The sequence below is a fragment of the Danio rerio genome, chromosome 9, assembly GCF_052040795.2.
Source record: "Danio rerio strain M-AB ecotype USA chromosome 9, GRCz13ab, whole genome shotgun sequence".
In the NCBI taxonomy this organism is placed as follows: domain Eukaryota; kingdom Metazoa; phylum Chordata; class Actinopteri; order Cypriniformes; family Danionidae; genus Danio; species Danio rerio.
This window is the reverse complement of record NC_141029.1, coordinates 44,755,663-44,776,703: the sequence shown is the minus strand read 5'-3', so window position 1 is coordinate 44,776,703 and position 21,041 is coordinate 44,755,663. Positions and strand designations below refer to the sequence as shown.

The 21,041-nt window shown below is 38.6% G+C and overlaps 1 protein-coding gene across 1 annotated transcript in view; it reads left to right on the top strand.

The window, feature by feature from the left end:
* ttn.2 (titin, tandem duplicate 2) overlaps nt 1-16,627 on the top strand; it is a 179,207-nt gene extending 162,580 nt beyond the window's left edge. Inside the window, exons 220-240 of the mRNA XM_087268376.1 lie at nt 98-400; nt 485-790; nt 884-1,174; nt 1,266-1,565; nt 1,699-2,004; nt 2,093-2,395; nt 2,514-2,795; nt 2,887-3,480; nt 3,588-3,878; nt 4,603-4,902; nt 5,018-5,320; nt 5,432-5,734; nt 5,853-6,437; nt 6,529-6,834; nt 6,915-7,214; nt 7,304-7,879; nt 7,999-8,304; nt 8,405-8,998; nt 9,111-14,828; nt 14,918-15,214; nt 15,300-16,627. Coding sequence (XP_087124502.1) covers nt 98-400; nt 485-790; nt 884-1,174; nt 1,266-1,565; nt 1,699-2,004; nt 2,093-2,395; nt 2,514-2,795; nt 2,887-3,480; nt 3,588-3,878; nt 4,603-4,902; nt 5,018-5,320; nt 5,432-5,734; nt 5,853-6,437; nt 6,529-6,834; nt 6,915-7,214; nt 7,304-7,879; nt 7,999-8,304; nt 8,405-8,998; nt 9,111-14,828; nt 14,918-15,214; nt 15,300-15,598 — 12,863 coding nt within the window. The 3' untranslated portion in view covers nt 15,599-16,627. The remainder of the gene's footprint in view (nt 1-97; nt 401-484; nt 791-883; nt 1,175-1,265; nt 1,566-1,698; nt 2,005-2,092; nt 2,396-2,513; nt 2,796-2,886; nt 3,481-3,587; nt 3,879-4,602; nt 4,903-5,017; nt 5,321-5,431; nt 5,735-5,852; nt 6,438-6,528; nt 6,835-6,914; nt 7,215-7,303; nt 7,880-7,998; nt 8,305-8,404; nt 8,999-9,110; nt 14,829-14,917; nt 15,215-15,299) is intronic.
* The last annotated feature ends 4,414 nt before the right edge of the window (nt 16,628-21,041 follow it).

The following is a 21,041-nucleotide window of genomic DNA, read 5'->3' as shown; positions in this document are numbered from 1 at the left end:
TTAGCATGATATAATATTAGCTGACTTTTAACTGATTTTTTTTTATTATTCTCTTGTTTTTATTCTAATACATGTAACATTTCTAATGTGTTTTCAGTCTCACCAAGCCCACCAACTCGTCCTGATGTAGTTTCTGTGTGTGCTAATGCAATTTCTATTCGTTGGGATGTGCCATATCATGATGGTGGAAGCCAAGTAACTGGATACTGGATTGAAAAGAAAGAGCGTAATACCATTCTTTGGGTGAGGGAGAACAAGATTCCTTGTGTTGAGTGCCATTACAAGGTCTCCACCCTTATTGAGGGTCTTGAGTATCAGTTCAGAGTATATGCAATGAATATTGCTGGTTTGAGTAAAGCAAGTGAACCATCAAGACCAGTATTGGCTCTAAATCCAGTTGGTAAGTTTTTGTTTTACTTTCTCCTATAATTTATATATTTGTTTGTGGCTTAATATTTATCCAGTGCTTTTATGTGCATTTTAGATCCACCTGGCACACCAGAAGTTTATGATGTAACCAAGACCTCAGTGTCTATTAGATGGTCTGTGCCATTTAATGATGGTGGCAGCAAGATTGTTGGATATGTGGTTGAACGCAAGGCATCCAGTGATGACGAAGAAGCTCGCTGGTTGAAGTGCAACTACACCACAATCACAGAAAACTTCTTCACTGTTACATCGCTCGTCGAGGGAGAGCAGTATGAATTCCGTGTTATTGCCAGAAATGGTGCTGGAGTTCACAGTATGCCATCTGCATCATCAGGACTTATAACATGCAAAGATGAATATAGTAAGATGGGATTTCTTAATATTTACAGTTGTGTACAACATAAATATGTGCTGATACGAATATTTATTAATACATTTTATTAATTAATTGCAGCACCACCAAAGGCCGAGCTGGACAGTAAACTTGTGGGTGAGACAATCTCCATTAGAGCTGGATCAGACCTTGTTCTTGATGCTGCTGTTGGTGGAAAACCAGAACCTAAAGTCTTTTGGGCTAAGGGCGACAAGGAGCTGGATCCTGGAGAGAAATACTCTCTGACATACACAAGCACAAGAGCGATGGCAATCATTAAATCATGTGACAGAAACGATACTGGAAGATACATCCTTACTGTAAAGAATGCAAGTGGAATCAAAACATCTGCTGTCAATGTTAAAGTACTTGGTAAGAACATAATAAATAACAGTCTTCATAGTGTTTTATTAAAAAATAAATTTTTACTGCATATTTCATGATAATATATTTTTTGTTTAAGATACACCTGGTCCACCTGCGGGTACAATAACAATCAGCAGGGTCACAGACGAGAAATGCACAGTTTCCTGGAAGATTCCTTTAGAGGATGGTGGAGATCATGTCAGTCACTATATTGTTGAAAGACGCGAGACAAGCAGACTCAACTGGGTCATTATGGAAACTGAATGCAAGACTCTGTCTTGTGTCAGCACAAAACTGATCAAGAACAATGAGTACATTTTCCGTGTCAGAGGTGTAAATAAATATGGGCCTGGTGTACCCCTGGAGTCTGAACCAGTTATTGCAAGAAATGCATACAGTAAGTATGGTTAAAATTATTATAACATATAAAATTATAAAATTATTATTATAATATTATTATTAACATTTCTGTTAATAATCTAGAATTTTAAAATCTAAGTATTAATATTTGTTTATAATTTAAATTATAGCTGTTCCAACACCTCCGGGAACTCCAGATATTACTGCTATTGGAAAAGAACACGTTATTATTGAGTGGTTTAAGCCAGAGAATGATGGTGGAAGTGAAATCAAAAACTACCTTGTGGATAAACGTGAGAAGAGCAGTGTTAGATGGACAAGAGTAAACAAAACCTACACCATTTATGATACACGCCTGAAAATCACTGGTCTCCTTGAGGGTAGTGATTATCAGTTCCGCGTTTCAGCCGTCAATGCTGCTGGCACCAGTGCTCCAAGTGACGCATCTCAGTATGCTCACTGTAAAGACCCAACATGTGAGTAAAACTGACCAGCGTGGTTTCAAATATTTAAAGGCTTAGATATTTTGGAAACATGCTAATAACCTGCCATTTTATTTTACAGATACCCCAGCACCACCATCAGTTCCTCGTATTACAGATACCACAAAGCACAGTATTAGTATGACATGGACCCGACCAATGTATGATGGTGGATCTGATGTCACAGGCTATATTGTTGAGATTCTGGAGGAGGGAACAGAGCAGTGGTATAGAGCCACACAGAAGACATTGACCAGTACTCAGTACACAGTAACTGGTCTGGCAAGTAATAAAAAATACAGCTTTAGAGTGGCTGCTGTCAATGCTATGGGTACTGGGGAATTCAGTGAAGGCAGTATGGAAACTGCACCTTCTGAAAGAGTTGGTAAGTTCTTATATATGGATCCACATGGTTAAAAGCCATCATCAAGCTAATTCTTGCTCCTAAACACTATTTTTTGCATATAGAAATTCTGCATAATTTTTTATTGCTATGTTCTCAGAAATCCCTGATATTGAGCTACCTGATGAACTTAAGAAGACTGTTTGCATCAGAGCTGGCAACACTTTACGTCTTAATGTAACTGTATCTGGAAGACCTGCACCAGTTATAACCTGGAGAAAGACTGGAATTGACCTACAGTCCCGTGGTTTCATAGATACCACAGAAAACTCTACATCATTAATAGTGGAGAAGGTACATCGCTATGATGCTGGAAAATACACAATTGAGGCAGAAAATCCCTCTGGCAAGAAAACTATTACCATTCTCGTCAAGATTTATGGTAAGTAATTGAGTACTATTAATAATGAATACTGTATTCTTAACATTACTGTATTCGAAATATAATTTTAATGTATTCTTGTCTCCTGTAGATACTCCTGGACCATGTGGTGCAGTAAATGTTAAAGATTACACTAAAGAGTCAGTTGTCATCACATGGGATGTGCCTACTATTGATGGTGGTGCTCACATCAACAACTACATAATTGAGAAGCGTGAAGCTTCAATGAAATCTTACAAAACAGTGACAACAGAGTGCAAAAAGACATTATACAGAATCACTGGACTAGAAGAGGGAACACAGTACTTCTTTAGAGTGTTGCCTGAGAATATATATGGTGTCGGAGAACCTTGTGAAACACCTGAACCAGTACTGGTTTGTGAAGTTCCATCTGTTCCTCAAGATCTATATCTCATTGATACAACAAAGTCTACTGTCATTCTTGGATGGGAAAAACCACTTCATGATGGTGGTAGCAGACTTTCAGGCTTTGTCATTGAAGCTTGCAAAACTGGAACTGATCGATGGATGAATGTTGCACATGTGAAATCATCTGTGCTGCAACACACAATTGTCTCACTGACTGAAAATGAGCAATATCTCTTCAGAATCAGAGCTGAAAATAGCAGAGGTGTCAGTGAGCCCAGAGATCTCATGACACCTGTAACAATTCAAGAACAGAGAGGTAAGGTATTAGAAACTTAAATGACACAAGAAAGTCAAAATGAAAGTTTCACATAATGTGTTGCTTGTTTGAATGTTTGAATATGAGTATTTCTATTGTCATTACAGAAATGCCAAAGATTGACTTGACTGGTATCCCACAAAAGATTGTCAATGTGCCAGCTGGTAAGCCAATTGTGCTCAACATTCCCATTAAAGGAAGACCTGCACCAGTCTGTTCATGGTCATTTGGTGGAGTTAAAATGAAAGACAAGCTTGACCGCATTAAGATTGAAACAACTGCGAAATTCACCAAACTGACAGTCCGTGAAACCACAATTGATGATACTGGTGACTACACTCTTAATGTGAAAAATGTGTCCGGAACAGCAACGGAGGTCATCAGAGTTATCATTCTTGGTAAGAAACATTTTATTTTTTTATCCCAGTTTTATAGGTCCACAGCTATAAGCTATGTTTTTTATTATATATATATATATATATATATATATATATATATATATATATATATATATAAATATATGAGCAATTCCAGCGTTATGGATGTGACATTTGCGGTAAAAACTCAAAACATAATTTCACACAGAAAGTATATGTTGACATTATATTGAAATTTCTGTTTATATTTTCCAAAATAGCTCACCACAGAGTTATGGGAGCAGAAAAATATCAATATGTAAACATGTTTTATATTTTAAATTAGAAAAATAAACATGCGTTATGGATATGACAAAAAAAGTTTGCGAATTTATAGTCGACAACAGATTATTTAGGAATTCTGACAGTTAAACTGCACAACCCAAAAGAAACAATGCTCATCAAACAGGTATGAGTCGGCTCACTATAAAATTAAAATGATTGATTTTATTTTATTTGAGATTTTTGCATTTATGAAGAAAAAGTGTCGTTATGGATGTGACACATTTCCGTTATGGATGTGACAGCTGTAAAATAGCCACTTGTGTGATTTTGGCAAATTAAATATAATAGTTTGAAATACTGACAGATACATTTACGAGTATTTTTAAAGTACTGTAAAATACTTGCTAACACAAAAAATGTAGAAACGGTTTGTCTATTTTGGTGAAAACTAAATTATTTTTTATATGTATTTCTTCTCAAGATAAACCTGGAGTACCTGTTGGGCCTATGAAAATTGAAGAGGTTGATGCCACATCTGTGACATGCAGCTGGGAACCACCACAAAAAGACGGAGGTGCAAATGTCAGTGGCTACATTGTTGAGCAACGTGACGCACATCGACCAGGATGGATGTCTGTTTCTGAATCGGTCACAAGACCCGTGTTCAAATTTACAAGACTTGTGGAGGGAACTGAATATGTATTCCGTGTTGCAGCAACAAATCGCTTTGGTATCGGCGGGTTCTTGCAATCTGAGGTCGTTGAGTGCAAGAGTGTCAAAAGTATGTTTTTTTTTTCATAATCCAAATGCTTTCTATTTTCATTTATTCAAATTTACCTTTAAAATATTCAAATATTCAAATTCAAATAAAATTGTTATCAATCCTCTTTTTAAAGCTGTACCTGGAGCACCCAGCACACCTGAAATACTTGATGTGTCTCATGATGGCATGACTCTTACTTGGACACCACCCGAGGATAATGGTGGTTCTACTATTGCTGGCTATATTATTGAACGCAAAGAGGCTGGATCTGACAGGTGGCTTAGCATCAATAAGAATCCAGTGACTATGACAAGATACAGAGCCACAGGACTTATCGAGGGTCTTGAATATGAGTATAGAGTGACAGCTATAAACTCTAGAGGCACTGGAAAACCAAGTGCAAATTCTAAACCAACTATTGCAATGGATCCTATTGGTACGTACAAAGGAGTAAAAATGTACAAATTTATAAAAATTTTATAGAAGGAACTGTTTTGTTAGTAGACTAAACATGTGGTTGTGATTTTCTTTCTTTTTCTTTTAACAGAGCCTCCTGGTATTCCACTAAATCCGAGAGTTACAGATACCACAAGAACATCAGTTTCTCTTGCTTGGTCTCCTCCAGAAGAGGAGGGAGGTGCTGCTGTAACTGGTTATCTCATTGAGATGCAAAAAGTTGACCAGGTTGAATGGACAAAATGCAATACAACCCCAACAAAGATTTGTGAATACACTTTGACACATATGCCCCAAGGAGCTGAATACAAGTTCCGTGTTATGGCTTGCAATGCTGGTGGAGCTGGTGAGCCAGCTGAGATTCCAGGAGTGGTAAAAGTTACAGAAATGCTTGGTAAGCTAAAATTCAGAGAAAAATTCTAAATCCCGAGAATAAGAATGTAAACTTATATTAGTATGTCGTATACATTGCATTATCTGTTTGTTATGCAACAAATGTATTTTCTTTTCAGAATACCCTGACTATGAGCTGGAAAAAATCTACCAGGAAGGCTATGTTGTCAGACAAGGTGGCGTCATCAGGCTATCAGTGCCCATCAAAGGCAAACCCTTACCAACATGCAAGTGGACAAAAGAAGGTCGTGACATTTCTCACAGAGCTATGATTGCAACCAGTGAAGAACGTACTGAGCTTGTAATCAAGGAAGCCCATAGAGATGACACCGGTACCTACGATCTTGTGTTGGAAAATAAATGTGGAAGGAAGGCTGTCTATATTAAAGTAAAAGTTATAGGTCGCCCAGATCCACCTGAGGGTCCTCTTGAATTTGATGATATTCAGGCACGTTCAGTCAGAGTAAGCTGGAGACCCCCATCAGATGATGGTGGCTCTGATATATTTGGTTACATTGTGGAGAGGCGTGAAGTACCTAAAGCAGCTTGGTACACTGTGGACTCACGTGTGGTTGATACATCACTTGTGGTGAAGGGACTGAAGGAAAATGTTGAATATCACTTCAAGATCACAGCAGAGAACCAGTTCGGCATTAGCAAATCTCTCAAATCTGATGAATCTGTCACACCAAAGACACCTCTTTGTAAGCATTTTATCATTTGTATTTTTTATAGTTTTACAATAATTATTTTTAAATAATTGCATGAATATTATTTTGTTGCTTGCTTTTCAAGGTCCACCAGAACCTCCTAGTTTCCCTCCAGAAATTATGGATGTTACAAAGACAACGATTGGTCTGTCCTGGTCAAGACCAAAGGATGATGGAGGCTCTCGTGTCACTGGATACTATGTTGAAAGAAGAGAGATTTCCACTGAAAAGTGGGTGCGTCATAATAAGACTCATATCACAACAACAATGTATACTCTCACTGGCCTAATCCCAGATGCAGAGTACCAGTTCCGTGTGGTTGCTCAAAACGATATTGGTCAAAGTGAGCCTGGTCCTGTGTCCGAGTCAGTTGTTTGCAAAGATCCATTTGGTATGTACACCCCCCCCCCCCATATATATATATAATGTTCTTTTTGTTTGCATCCTTAACTTATTCTTTGTGTTCAACAGATAAACCAGGGCAGCCTGGTGAGTTTGATATTATCTCTATAACCAAGGACAGCATAACCATTCACTGGTTGCGTCCTGAATCTGATGGTGGAAAAGAGATCCTTGGGTACTGGATTGAATTCAGGCAAGCAGGTGAAAGTGCCTGGAAAAAGTGCAATAAAGAACGTTCAAAGGACAGGCAGTTTACCATAGGTGGACTCATGGAAGCAACAGAGTATGAGTTCAGAGTGTTTGCTGAGAATGAAACTGGACTGAGTAGACCAAGAAGAACAGCAATGGGCATTAAAACCAAACTGAGTGGTAAGTTAATGCAATGCCACTTAGATTTTTTTTTTTCTGAAACAAATTCACAAATGCGAAGTAACTAACATGTTTAAATTGTCTTCTAGTTGGAGAGGCTCCATGCCTGAAGGAGGATATCAAAGATACTACCACTAAATTAGGAGAGTCTGGAATATTAACATGCCAGATTATTGGAAGACCTCTTCCTGAAATTAAGTGGTATAGGTATGGAAAGGAGTTGATCCAGAGCCGAAAATACAAGATGAGCTCTGATGGCCGAAACCACTCTTTATCAGTAATGACAGATGAACAAGAGGATGAAGGCTTGTATACTTGTAGAGCCGTCAATGAGGCAGGTGAAATTGAGACCAGTGGAAAACTTTTATTGCAGGCTGCACCACAATTCCATCCAGGATTCCCATTGAAAGAAAAATACTATGCAGGCTGTGGAACTAGCCTACGTCTTCATGTTGTTTACATTGGTCGCCCTATTCCACAAATCATGTGGTTCTATGGCAAGAAGCCCCTCAATCCATCAGAGAATGTTATCATTGAAAACACGGAAAGTTACACTCACTTAGTTATCAGAAATGTCCAGCGTAAAACAAATGCTGGAAGATATAAGGTGCAACTCAGCAACAAATTTGGCACAGTTGACACTGTCCTCCGTGTTGAAATCCAAGGTAAATCAGAGTCTGTTTTAATGAAAAACAAAAAAAACCTGAACTGGCATTACAAATGTTTATTATGCATACAATGTGTTTACAAATGTTACAAAGTTTAAAAACTCCTTGTCTTTTAGATAAACCTCTCTTGCCTGAAGGACCAGTCGTTGTTGATGCTCTATTGAAGAGTTCTGTGATCATTAGTTGGAAACCACCAAAGGATGATGGTGGATCAATGATCACAAATTACATTGTAGAGAAACGTGAAGCGAAAGAGGGTGAGCAATGGCATCTTGTATCATCGGCTGTCTCAGGAACCACATGTCGTGTTCCAAACCTCATTGAAAGCTCTGGATATTACTTCCGGGTTTCTGCACAGAATCAGTACGGAATTAGTGAATCTCTTGAGATTCCATCTGTTGTCATTATCAAGAGTCCATTCGGTGAGTGTCATGCATTAATTTGTTTTACACTGTATATATGTTTGTGTGTGTGTGTGTGTGTGTGTTTCAACATAACCAAATCCATTATTTAATTCAACAGAGAAACCTGGAGTCCCACAACGGCCATTTGTTTCATCTGTAACCAAGGATTCATGTGTTGTTTCTTGGAAACCACCAACAAGTGATGGAGGTGCCAAAATTAAGAACTATTTCCTTGAAAAAAGAGAGAAGAAACAGAACAAATGGATTGCAGTTACTACAGGAGAAATCCATGAGACATCTTATACTGCTAAAGGTCTTCTTGAAGGATTTGAATATGAATTCCGTGTCAAGTGTGAAAATATTGGCGGAGAGAGTGACTGGAGTGAGATTTCAGAACCAGTCATTCCAAAATCAGATACAGCTCTCCGTGCCCCATTCTTCAAGGATGAATTGAGAGACATGTGTGTAAAATACAAGGCAAACGCAACCTTTGTCACAAAGGTTGTCGGGCATCCCAAGCCAGTGGTTAAATGGTACAAAAATGGCAAAGAAATTTTAGCTGATGGAGCGAAAATAAAGGTCCAAGAATTCAAAGGAGGTTACTTCCAACTAGTTATCAGCAACGCTGATGAAAATGATGCAGCTGCTTACCAAATTAGAGCTACTAACCAGCTTGGATCAATCTCGACAAGTATGAACCTAGATGTTGAAGGTAAATGTTTCTGATGGTTTATGGTTTTCCTAGCCTTCTTTTCCTTTTCCAAACTATTGTTTTTTTTCTATTTGATATCATGACTTGTCTAATCAGCATTTTTTTCTTCCAGTTCCTGCCAAGATTTACTTACCATTACACCTCCAAGGCATGGGAGCTGTTCATGCCATTCGTGGTGAAGTGGTTACCATCAAGATTCCAATTAGTGGCAAACCTGATCCGGTAGTCACGTGGCAAAAGGGACAAGAGATTATTAACAACACAGCTTACCATCAGGTTATTATCACAAGGTCATTCACCTCCCTGGTGTTCCTAAAGGGAGTACAAAGGAAGGATTCTGGCTACTACATTATTTGTGCCAAAAATCGCTTTGGCATGGATAAGCAGACAGTTGAACTCGATGTTGCAGATGTGCCTGATCCACCAAAAGATGTTAAAGTCAGTGATATTGGCAGAGATACACTCACTCTCACTTGGAGTCCTGGCAATGATGGTGGAAGTGAAATTATTAATTACATTATTGAAAAGTGTCCTACCACTGGAGACCGATGGATTCGTGTTGCACAGACATCTGAATCCCAATATACCGTCATGAGTCTCTTTGGCAAAACAAAGTACCAGTTTAGAGTGATTGCAGAAAACAGGTTTGGGGTGAGTGATCCATCTGCACCAACTGACCCTGTGACTACCAAAGAAGACAAGTTAGCAATTCGAAACTATGATGAAGAAGTGGACGAAACAAGAGAAGTTACAAAGGAAGAGGCACCACATTCAAAAGTCAAACACGTACCATCACTGTACACAGTTTCTGAGGAACTTGCACGTAATGGACAGTTTGGCATTGTCCATCGCAGTATTGAAATTAGCTCTAAGAAAACATTCTTGGCAAAATTCATCAAAGTTAAAGGTGCTGATCGAGAGCTGGTTGCAAGAGAAATTGAGACACTCAATATTGCAAGACATAAAAACTTTCTGTATCTTCATGAATCCTTTGATAGCTTGGAAGAATACGTTCTTATTTATGAATTCCTTTCTGGTATGGACATCTTTGAGCGTCTTGGTATAAACTTTGACCTCACTGAGCAAGAAATTGTTCAGTATCTGAGACAAGTCTGTGGAGCCCTGAAGTTCTTGCATAGCAAAAACTATTGTCATTTTGATATCAGACCTGACAACATTATTTATTCCACAAGGAAAAGCAATACAATCAAGATCATTGAAATGGGCCAGGCTCGGTTGCTTACACCTGGAGAAAACATTAGGATTCAGTTTACTGCCCCAGAGTACTATGCACCTGAAATCCACACCAGTGATTTTGTAACAACTGCCACTGACATGTGGTCTGTAGGTGTTCTTGCTTACGTCCTCTTAAGTGGACTTAATCCGTTTGCTTCTGAATCAAACCAGAAAATGATTGAGCACATTTCAAATGCAGAGTATATGTTTGATAGTGAAGCCTTTAAAGAGACCAGCCTTGAGGCTATGGACTTTGTTGACAGACTGTTAACTAAAGACTCCAAGCTACGTATGACTGCCTCAGAAGCTTTGGAGCACCCTTGGCTCAGGATGAAATTGGAACATGTTAGTTCAAAAGTCATCAAGACTTTGAGACACAAAAGATACTACCAGTCACTTGTGAAAAAGGAATGGAGCACTGTTGTTTCATCAGCACGTGTTGCCTATGGTGGTGGCTACAGAAACCAGAAAAATGTTTCCATTGGAAGAGTGAAAATTGGACATCCTCAACAAGGCTTGAGAGCAGGACCTATCATGCATGGATCTGCTGAAGAGGGAGGACATGTCAGGTTTGTGTGCTGCATTGAAAACTATGATCGAAACACTGAAGTGACCTGGTACTTTGGTTCCCGCAAATTAACTGCAAGCCACAAATATGAAATTACATATGCTAATGGTGTTGCTAGCATCTATGTTAAAGACATTGAAGAATGTGATGATGGATTATATAGATGCAAGGTTGTCAGTGAAGACAGGGAGGACAATGCATATGCTGAGTTATTTGTTGAGACTGTCAGGTCCTTCCGTGAGTACTACCTTGGACGCTCGCTGAAGAAACCCAGGCGTAGAATTGACAAAAGCAAAATTTTGCAGAGGCCACCAGAGTTTACTTTGCCTTTATTCAATCGTTCAGCATACATTGGTGAAGATGTGCGCTTTGGTGTGACCATAACTGTCCATCCAGAGCCAAGTGTTACATGGTTAAAGGCTGGGCACAGAATCAAGCCAGATCCTAAAAAATACACATTCACAAGTGACAAGGGTCTTTATCAGCTCATGATACACAATGTTGACCTCAGTGATGATGCTGAATACACTGTTGTAGCAAACAACAAGTTTGGCGAAGACAGTTGCAAAGCCCGTCTCAATGTAGCACCACATGCTGTTGCTGAGGATACTATGAGACCAATGTTTAAACGTCTCTTAGCCAATATTGATTGTGTTGAGGGGCAGAGCGTCCGCTTTGACTTGAGAGTATCAGGAACCCCAGCACCAACTTTGAAATGGGAGAAAAATGGCAAACCTCTTGAGTTCAGACCACAAGTTGAAGTTGTTCAAGAGGATGTAGACTATTTCATTCTACATATTAGAGAAACTCTCATAGAGGATTCAGGAACATACAGAGTCACTGCAACAAATACAGCTGGATCAGCAAGCTGTCAAGCTACTCTCAAAGTTGAACGACTAACATACACAAGGAGGGAGTTCAAGAGCGAGGAAGAAAGACATATATATGTAAGAAACCAAATAGAAAAGACACTGAAAATGGCACAAGAGTTCTCAAAAGCTGAAGTTGTTGCACTCAATCCTGTAGCACAAGAGGCTTTGAAAGAAGCTGCGGAATTATATAAACCGGCAGTTAGCACCAAGCATGTGCAGGGTGAGTTTGATATCTCTGATAAAGAGGATCAAGAAATAAAGAAAATTATAGAGGAAGAGAAGAAGATACGTATGCCTTATGAAATCCCTGAAGCCCGTGCACATGATCCAACAGTTCTTGATGAAGATAAAATGATTAAACACTTTGTGCCCCTATCTGACATGAAATGGTATAAAAAGTTGCGTGACCAGTATGAAATTCCTGAGAGAATGGAAAGAATAGTTCAGAAGAGACAAAGGCGGATTCGTCTTTCCAGATGGGAGCAATTTTATGTTATGCCACTGCCTAGAATAACTGATCAGTACAGACCGAAATGGCGCATTCCAAAACTTACACAAGATGATTTGGAGACTGTTCGACCAGCCAGGCGTTCACCATCCCCTGAATCAGAGGCATCATTCAGACTGAGAAGACGCTCACTTGGTGATATTTCAGATGAGGAGCTGCTTAAGGAAGAGGAGTATCTGGCAACAAAATTATCAGAAAAAGAAAGACGAGAGCTTGAAGAAGAACTAGAACTGGGCTTCTCTGCCTCCCCACCTAGTGGAAGCCCTGTGCGCTTTGAGTTGTCTGCACTGCGACGTGCCTCACCAAGACCTGTTCACAGAGCTGAAGTGAGACGTGTAGAAGAGACAAAACATGTAACAACGGAGCAAGCTCGAGGCTCTCCTCCTCCTATATCACATTTCTTGAGAAGGAGAAGATCCTTGTCTCCAACATACATTGAACTGATGCGCCCTGTCTCTGAACTCATCAGGCAACCTCGTGCACGCATCCCAACAGAGGCTGAAGTTGAAATAATTGAAAGAAGATCACCCACCCCTGAGAGAACTCGTCCTCGATCACCAAGTCCTGTATCCCCAGAAAGAAGATCCTCCAGATCCTCTTCTAGATTTGAAAGGTCTGCAAGATTTGACATCATGTCTAGATATGAAGCAAGGAAAGCTGCTCTTAAATCTGAGCGCAAATACCAGGTTGTAACACAGCAACCATTCAGTCTTGACCATGCTCCACGTATCACTGTAAGAATGCGCTCTCACCGTGTACCATGTGGTCAAAACACTAAATTCACTTTGAATGTTCAGTCCAAGCCTGATGCCAATATCCAGTGGTTCCACAATGGACAACAAATACAAGAGAGCCACAAATACCAGTTTACAAATATGAGTGGAGTCCTATCTCTCCAGATTAATGACTGTCAGGCTGAGGACACTGGCACATACCGTGCTCTTTGCACAAATTCAAAGGGTGAGGCATCAGACTATGCAACTCTTGATGTTTCAGGTGGAGCATTTACTACATACTCTTCAAGACGTCGAGATGAGGAGGCCCCGACACAAATTGTACCTGATATAACAAAAACAGATTATTATCATTCAACAACAATCAGAGCTTCCTCTGCCTCAAGAACTCACTTGGAGATTCAAGAATTCAAAACAAAGTTAACCGAGAGACATGAAGTTTCTTCCTTTGAAAAGTATGAATCTCAGAGGCTTGCATCATCTCCAATTAGATATGCATCAACTGAATACCTATCATCAGCTTCATATTCATCCTCTGAGAGACATACAACATCAGAAAAGCATGTGTCATCTGAATCAAAGTTAAAAGAATCAGAAACATCTGCTGAAGTATCGGTAAAGAAAATTAAAGCTACCCTTTCAGCCAAAATACTCACAAAACCACATTCTCTGATTGTGTCTGAGGGTGACTCTGCACGATTCGTGTGTGATATTGATGGAGAGCCAGCACCAACTGTCACATGGATGCATGAGGGAAGAACAGTTGTCTCTTCACATCGTATTCATGTGTCTACCACACAGTATAAGTCTACTTTGGAAATTTCATCAGTTGAATATTCAGATGAGGGCAACTATACTGTAGTTGTGGAAAATTCAGAAGGAAAGCAAGAGGCAAGATGTACCTTGGCTATTAATAAACCAATACTTAAAGAGGAAGTAACACCAACACAAGTGAAGTCACCAGAGCCCTCAGTGGCATCTCCGGTGCCACCAATTAAATCTCCAGAGTCATCAGTTACTTCTCCAGTGCCATCTGTAAAGTCCCCAGAGCCCTCTGTGAAATCTCCAGTGCCATCGGTAAAGTCTCCAGAACCTTTGGTAAAATCCCCTGTACCATCACTGAAATCTCCAGAGCCTTCAGTCAAATCCCCTGTGCCTTCCGTAAAGTCTCCAGAACCCCAAATTAAATCACCAGAACCCACTGGCATTAAGTCTCCTGAACCTCGAATTAAATCTCCAGAGGGCATCAAGTCACCATTCAGAGTAAAATCACCAGAGCCAGCCACCTCTCTTCAGAGAGTTAAATCTCCACCTCCTCTTAAATCTCCAGAACCAACCACACCTCAAGGAGTGAAGTCTCCAATAGCTTCACCTCCCAGGGTAAAATCTCCTCCTCCTATTAAGTCTCCTGAGCCAATTGCTTCGCCTCTGAGAGTAAAATCCCCTACAGGACTTAAGTCTCCTGAACCTCAAAGAGCCAAATCCCCACCAACAGTCAAATCTCCTGAACCAATTATGTCACCTAAAAGAATGAAATCACCACTTACAGTGAAGTCCCCAACCCCATCAAAGGAAGCACCACCAAAGATCATTCAGCAACTCAAAGCTGAGGCTTTTGAAGACAAAATTAGGATGATCTTTGTTGCTGAGAGCTCACTGAGAGAAGTTGTGTGGTACAAAGACAGCAGAAAACTAAGCCAAAGCAGTCACTACCAGATTCATTCATCTGCAGATGGAACTTGCTGTCTCTATATATCCGATGTTTCAGAGGACGATCAAGGTGAATATTCATGTGAAATCATAAGTGAGGGAGGAGCAGTGTCAAGAACATCATTCTCTTTTGTTGGGCAAGTGTTTCAAGCAATTTACACAAAAGTTACTGCATTCGTCGCTGCACATAAGGCTGTTCAAGGTAACGTTTTATCTGACCTAAATTAGATTAGTTTTCCTTTTGTTTTCTGCTCTTCTTAATGTCAGTACTTTAAATATTTTTTCTTCCAGAATCCGTGTCTTCCAAAATCCAAGGAGGAAGTGAAATGGTTATTAAGAGGGAAAGTGCTGCAGTTAGCAGCATGCATGAAAGTTTTACCTCAAAATCCATCCACATGGAGAGCACAATGCAAGAGGCATCATTCAGCAGTTCAGCAATGGCTGAGATGAAATTTGAAACTATGTCAATGTCTAGCATGTCATCCATGACATCAGAGTCAGTGTATGCAATGAGCTCAAGCAGTATAATGTCAAGTCATTCACATGCTGAAGAAACTTCAGTCAGAGCAGCCCTTCACAGTGCTCAAGGTAAGAACCAATTTGACTCTAAACAAATATGCACAATTATTACATGATGGCTTATTATCATTTCAAACTAATTTATATTTTATAGGCTTAGCTCCGAGAATTGAAGCTCTTCCTGAAGATATCAGCGTTGAAACTGGAAAGGTTCTTACCGTGGCTTGTGCCTTCTCCGGAGAACCAGCACCTCATATTGAGTGGTCTCGAGGTGGAAAGAAACTGCCTGGAGAAGAAGATAGCAGTAGGTTCCATATTGAGACAACCGAGGACCTCACCACACTCATTATCACTGGTGTGAAAGAGACCGATGCTGGGGCATACACACTCAAACTTTCTAATGAGCATGGATCTGACTTGGCAACTGTTACCATCAGTATTCGATCAAAGTAAAGCCATAATTTATACCCCACCCCTTCCTACGTTAAGCAACTTTGTTTTTATTAAATGAGAGAGAGAAAAGAAAATCTTGATACGTACCTGGATATCTGTTCCTGTAAATATAAACTATTTTTATACCAAACTTGACATTAATTTATGCCAAACTAGACTAAAGTCTAAAGTTATTATAAAATGTGCCATATTGGATAATTATGACTTAGGATTTTTGATCCATTTTTCTGTGACGTGTACATAATGTATATAGCCGAAGTTAACGGTTATGGAAAATGTATGAATTGTTATTTATAACAATATTAACTGAAACAAAAGGAACTAAATATTTATCAGGAGAAAGTTTCACATGGAACGAATACCCTGATGAATCTGAAACTAAACTCTGTGCCTCAACAATAAGTTGAAGTCTTTAAGATTGCCTCAACAGGTAGAGAGGCTCCCTGTTGACGTTACTTTAACTCTGAGAGACTAAGTTATACCTGCATGTTTACATGTGCAGCGATATTACAACCATACTCTTATGCATTGTTACTTGAATGTAAGGCCCTGAGCGCTGTTTGCATTTACCCTCATGTAAGCTGGGCAACTAGGCCTTGTGTTCAGACTGACTATGTCATACCACCATTTTAATGACATGCTCAAGGTGCGAGCGGCCTGCACAATATGAGCAAAAAATGTTTAATGTGCTCTCTTTCTGGCAAGGGACTGCTTGAATAAACTTGAAAAATTAACATCTCCTGGCCAATAAGGAAAGTATGTCTTGCACTCCCTTGCAGAAACAGAGCCTCCTCTTGGAGGATTGCTTTGATGCATTGCGTGTTTGTGTGTTAGTTTAGAATTCATCTTGTAAGTTGTTGGGCAAACATCAAGACAGTGTGCCGCAGCAACACCACCTGCTGTGCAATGGGAAGAAACGGTTTAGATGCCCTGCACTTTGGTTTGATTTTATGTAGAATTGTAGTCTTATCTATATATGCAACCTCCTCGAGTATTAATGATTCAATAAAGCATGTTCTCAGCACAAAAGATTGTTGTCTTGCTTTCATTTAACGTTCCCTGTGTGTGTCATTTATGGATGACACAGTGATAATTTTTCTTACAAATGTACAGTTGACAGAGACGGAACAGTACTGAAATGCATTTCTGACTAAATCCTGTGGGCATGTGCACACTTTATTCAAGAATATATGACAAGTGTTGGGGAAAGTTACTTTTGAAAGTAATGCATTACAATGTTAAAATACTCCCTAAAAAGTAACTAGTTACATTAGTTAGTTACTTAAAGTAATGCATTACATTACTTTTTATTTATTTTTTTACTTTTTACCTGGCTGAGGCTTAATCTCTTTCAGAACTTTTTTTTCTTTCTTTTTTGACAGAGTTTTGCAATTAACAACGCACTGTATAACCTACACCTACATTTACCTTTAAAAAGACATTTTGGATAATGTTATTTGAGAACTTTCTGACCCCAGAGCGGTACATGCCGTATATACAGATTATTGAAAGTTTAAAGCAATGTGTTTGCTACCATTGTGCTATTTTCCCTAGGTAAAATCACTGTCCATTGAGACAATCCCTTTTTCCTCTTCTTCGATACGTTCAAAATAATGAACACATTCTCTCATTGACTGCGTGATTCATCATGACTAATTTTAAATGCAAATATTATCACCTATTTTTGAAATGTAAAAAAAAAAAGTTTACTTGTTACTTAGAAAAGTAATATTACGTAACTTGTGTTACTTGTTACTTGACTATCATATACAGGGCTCAATTTGAATGCCAGCCCCTGTATCCCCTTTTTTGAAGGAAAAAAGACATAAATCATTCTCCCTGTATAACCACAATCTACATTTGGGATAAAGTGGTAATGTTAAGTGAGCATACTTTTCAGAAATTACCACCTTTTTTGTGAAATGAACCTGACTAATGTCCAAACTCTGAAATAGTCTGTATTAGGGCTGGGCGGTGTGACGGTATATATCGTAACCGCAGAACAAAATGTCTACCATAAAAATAATATGTAAAAAAGTGGCCCTGGCCAACAAACCTTTCACTAATGGGGCACATGCAGCATGCGAGAGGCTGAGTGAGAAAATATATATTTTCATATTTGTTTTATTTTCCTGTTACTTGAAATATATAATTTATGACTGTAAGAAAATTATACTTTTACAATTATAAGGTATGTCCACAAAAAACTGTGATCTGGGACATACAGAGTTTTTTCCATGTTTAACAGAGATATTTATGTTTAACAGAGATATTTTTTCAACACATTTCTAAACATAATAGTTTTAATAACTCATCTCTAATAACTGATTTATTTTATCTTTGCCATGATGACAGTACATAATATTTTACTTTATTTTTCAAGACACTTCTATACAGCTTAAAGGGACATTTAAAGGCTTAACTAAGTTAATTAGGTTAACTAATCAGGTTATAACAATGGTTTGTTCTGTAGACTATCAAAAAATATATAGCTTAAAGGGGCTAATAATTTTGACCTTAAAATGGTTCATACATTTAAAAAAAAAACTTTTTATTCTAGCTGAAATAAATCAAATAAGACTTTCTCCAGAAGAAAAAATATTATCAGACATACTGTGAAAATTTCCTTGATCTGTTAAACATCATTTGGGAAATATTTTAAAAAAAAAGAAAAAATTCAAAGGGGGCTAATAATTCTGACTTCAGCTGTGTGTGTGTGTGTGTGTGTGTGTGTGTGAGATCATTGGCTGATCAAATTCCTGTTTCTATTCACATGTATTAACCCTAGAAAGCCCACTGTTGCAGATTTACAACATCACTTTAAACAATTCCAAACAAATGCAAGCATTTTTTTAACATGATTAATGTGGCTTATTCTATGTCCTCACAGTGACCGGCCCAGACGACACACACACAATTTATTCTTACTTGGAACCTTCTATGTTAGCAATAACAACTTATCCCTAGCACAGACACTACCATTGTCACGGCATTACTACATAAGCTTGAATAATATTTTGGTCTACTCTGACAGCTGTTGCACACAGAAAAAAAAATATCGTGGTAAGTAAATTACAATAGTAACTGTATTGTATATGGGTCCTTTTAAAAATGTTCATTTATATTCCCTCTGATTAAATGTATGCCTCTGGTTTGGGTACAGATTTTAGGACATGAGAAAAGAATCGTCACTAGCACAGATTGTGCAGAACACACAATGAAGCATTTAGCAGCACATATACTTTTGATCATTATTATTAAAATGCATTTGATACAGAATAACTACATTGTTTCAGCAAGAAGTAGGAAGTTTTGATTTAGCTTAACTAACAGCCTCATTGTTTGTTGTTACACAAGCAGCCTAGCGATTAGAGACAAAAAGTGCCTCTCAAATTACATCAGCATACATTTTCATTTAGATTTGTTGTTCTTTCCCAGACTGGAAGTGTCTAAATTTCCACACTGATTCCAAGCAAACACCCTGCAAATATACTTCAATCAGCCCAAACCACAGTCACTGCTCTTCCACTGAGTGATCACAATTTACTATAAAAACCATGCTTTATAGAAACAACCCACAATATAACGATTAATAAAAATTTTTTTAAAAAGTCTGGAAATATGTCTTTATTGTTTAAACTTTTGATATTTTACTCCAAATGTTAAACAAAAAAACTAAAGATGCTTGAGTTTGTTTTTGGATGAGTATTTTTCTTTCTTTTTCTTTCCCAGTAAAACAACGTGTGGTGATGTAGGTGATATCAGATATTAGAAATTTTAATATGAAGAGGCCGTTAACAATAAAATGAAAAACATGATATAAGGAACTGCCTATTTTCATTTTGATATTAGCAACTTAACAGACATCAAAAATGTTGAGGCATCGTGTAGCTGCACATTTATATGACCGTCATCTTCATGCATATTTACAACAAAGCAGAGCCTAAAACATTACTGCCTCCTTTAATTTTCATTGAAAATGCAAAACATAGCCTACCCCTTCTCTTTCATTGAATATCAGTTTAATAATCAATATGGCCATTATAAAAGAGTAATGTACAATAAGTTTATACAATATAGGAAATACAGGCAAGCAAAGTTAATATGCAGAGTCAGTGTCCGCGGTTACATTAATTAATATATTAACTTCACTTATCTTTGCGCTCAGCCAAAACACGTTACCTGAGAACAAGCAATGGATTCAAAAGCCCAAAGTCTGGGAATATGTCGTTAGATATAGACAACACGATGAATTAAATATCATCTTTAACAAATAAAGTGAGATTAGATCCAGCAGTAGACGTGTAGTCCAACATGCACAGCTCTCATATGGGTAGATGTGCTTAAAGCACGCTGCAGTGCATGCCGTTGTGTGTGTGTGTGTGCGTGCGTGTGTGGTCACGTGATGCAAGTTTTCTGCTGTGTAATGTAGACACAGAGTTGTTTAGAAACGTGGATCGTTCATTTATTCATTTTCTTTTCAGCCTATTCCCTTTATTAATCTGGGGTCGCCATAGCGGAATGAACCGCCAACTTATCCAGCATATGTTTTAAGCAGCGGATGCCCTTCCAGCTGCAACCCATCTCTGGGTAACATCCATTCACACTCATACACTACAGACAATTTAGCCTAACCAATTCACCTGTACCACATGTCTTTGACTGTGGGGGAAACCGGAGCACCCAGAGGAAACCTACATGAACACGGGGAGAACATGCAAACTCCACACAGGAGCTGATCCAGCAAAAGCTCAAACCAGCAACCTTCCTGCTGTGAGGCGACAGCACTACCTACTGCGCACTGCGTCGCCTGGACATGGATCGTTTTAACCAAACTAACTACAAACTTTCAACCAAAAACTAAAATGTATTAGTGTGAACGCCACGGGGCCTAAAACGCTCCTTTTTCAGCACGTGAAAACTCCAGCATAGAGTGGAGGGATAGCGTAACCGTAGCAAAACTTGCATTATAAAACTATAACGTATTAGTGTATTCGGGGCCTCAGATAGTTTTAGTTTCCAGTTGTGGAAATTATTACATTTTAAAACATCATCCATTTGACTGGGAGTTTTGGAACCATTCCTTTTCAGAGTTTCAGCTATTTTTTTTATAGCCACTCAAATATTTATCATAGTCCCATTTTTTGAGGCTAAACCTTAGGCCAGAAATCACAGCTTTGATCTGTGGTCTTATAGGTTGTGATGTTTCAAATGTATGTACCTTTATACATGAGATCATTGGCTGATCAAATTCCTGTTTCTATTCACATGTATTAACCCTAGAAAGCCCACTGTTGCAGAATTACAACATCACTTTAAACAATTCCAAACAAATGCAAGCATTTTTTTTAACATGATTAATGTGGCTTATTCTATGTCCTCACAGTGACAGGCCCAGACGACAGGCCGGCCGGAATGTGTAAAAAAAAGTCATTATCATATG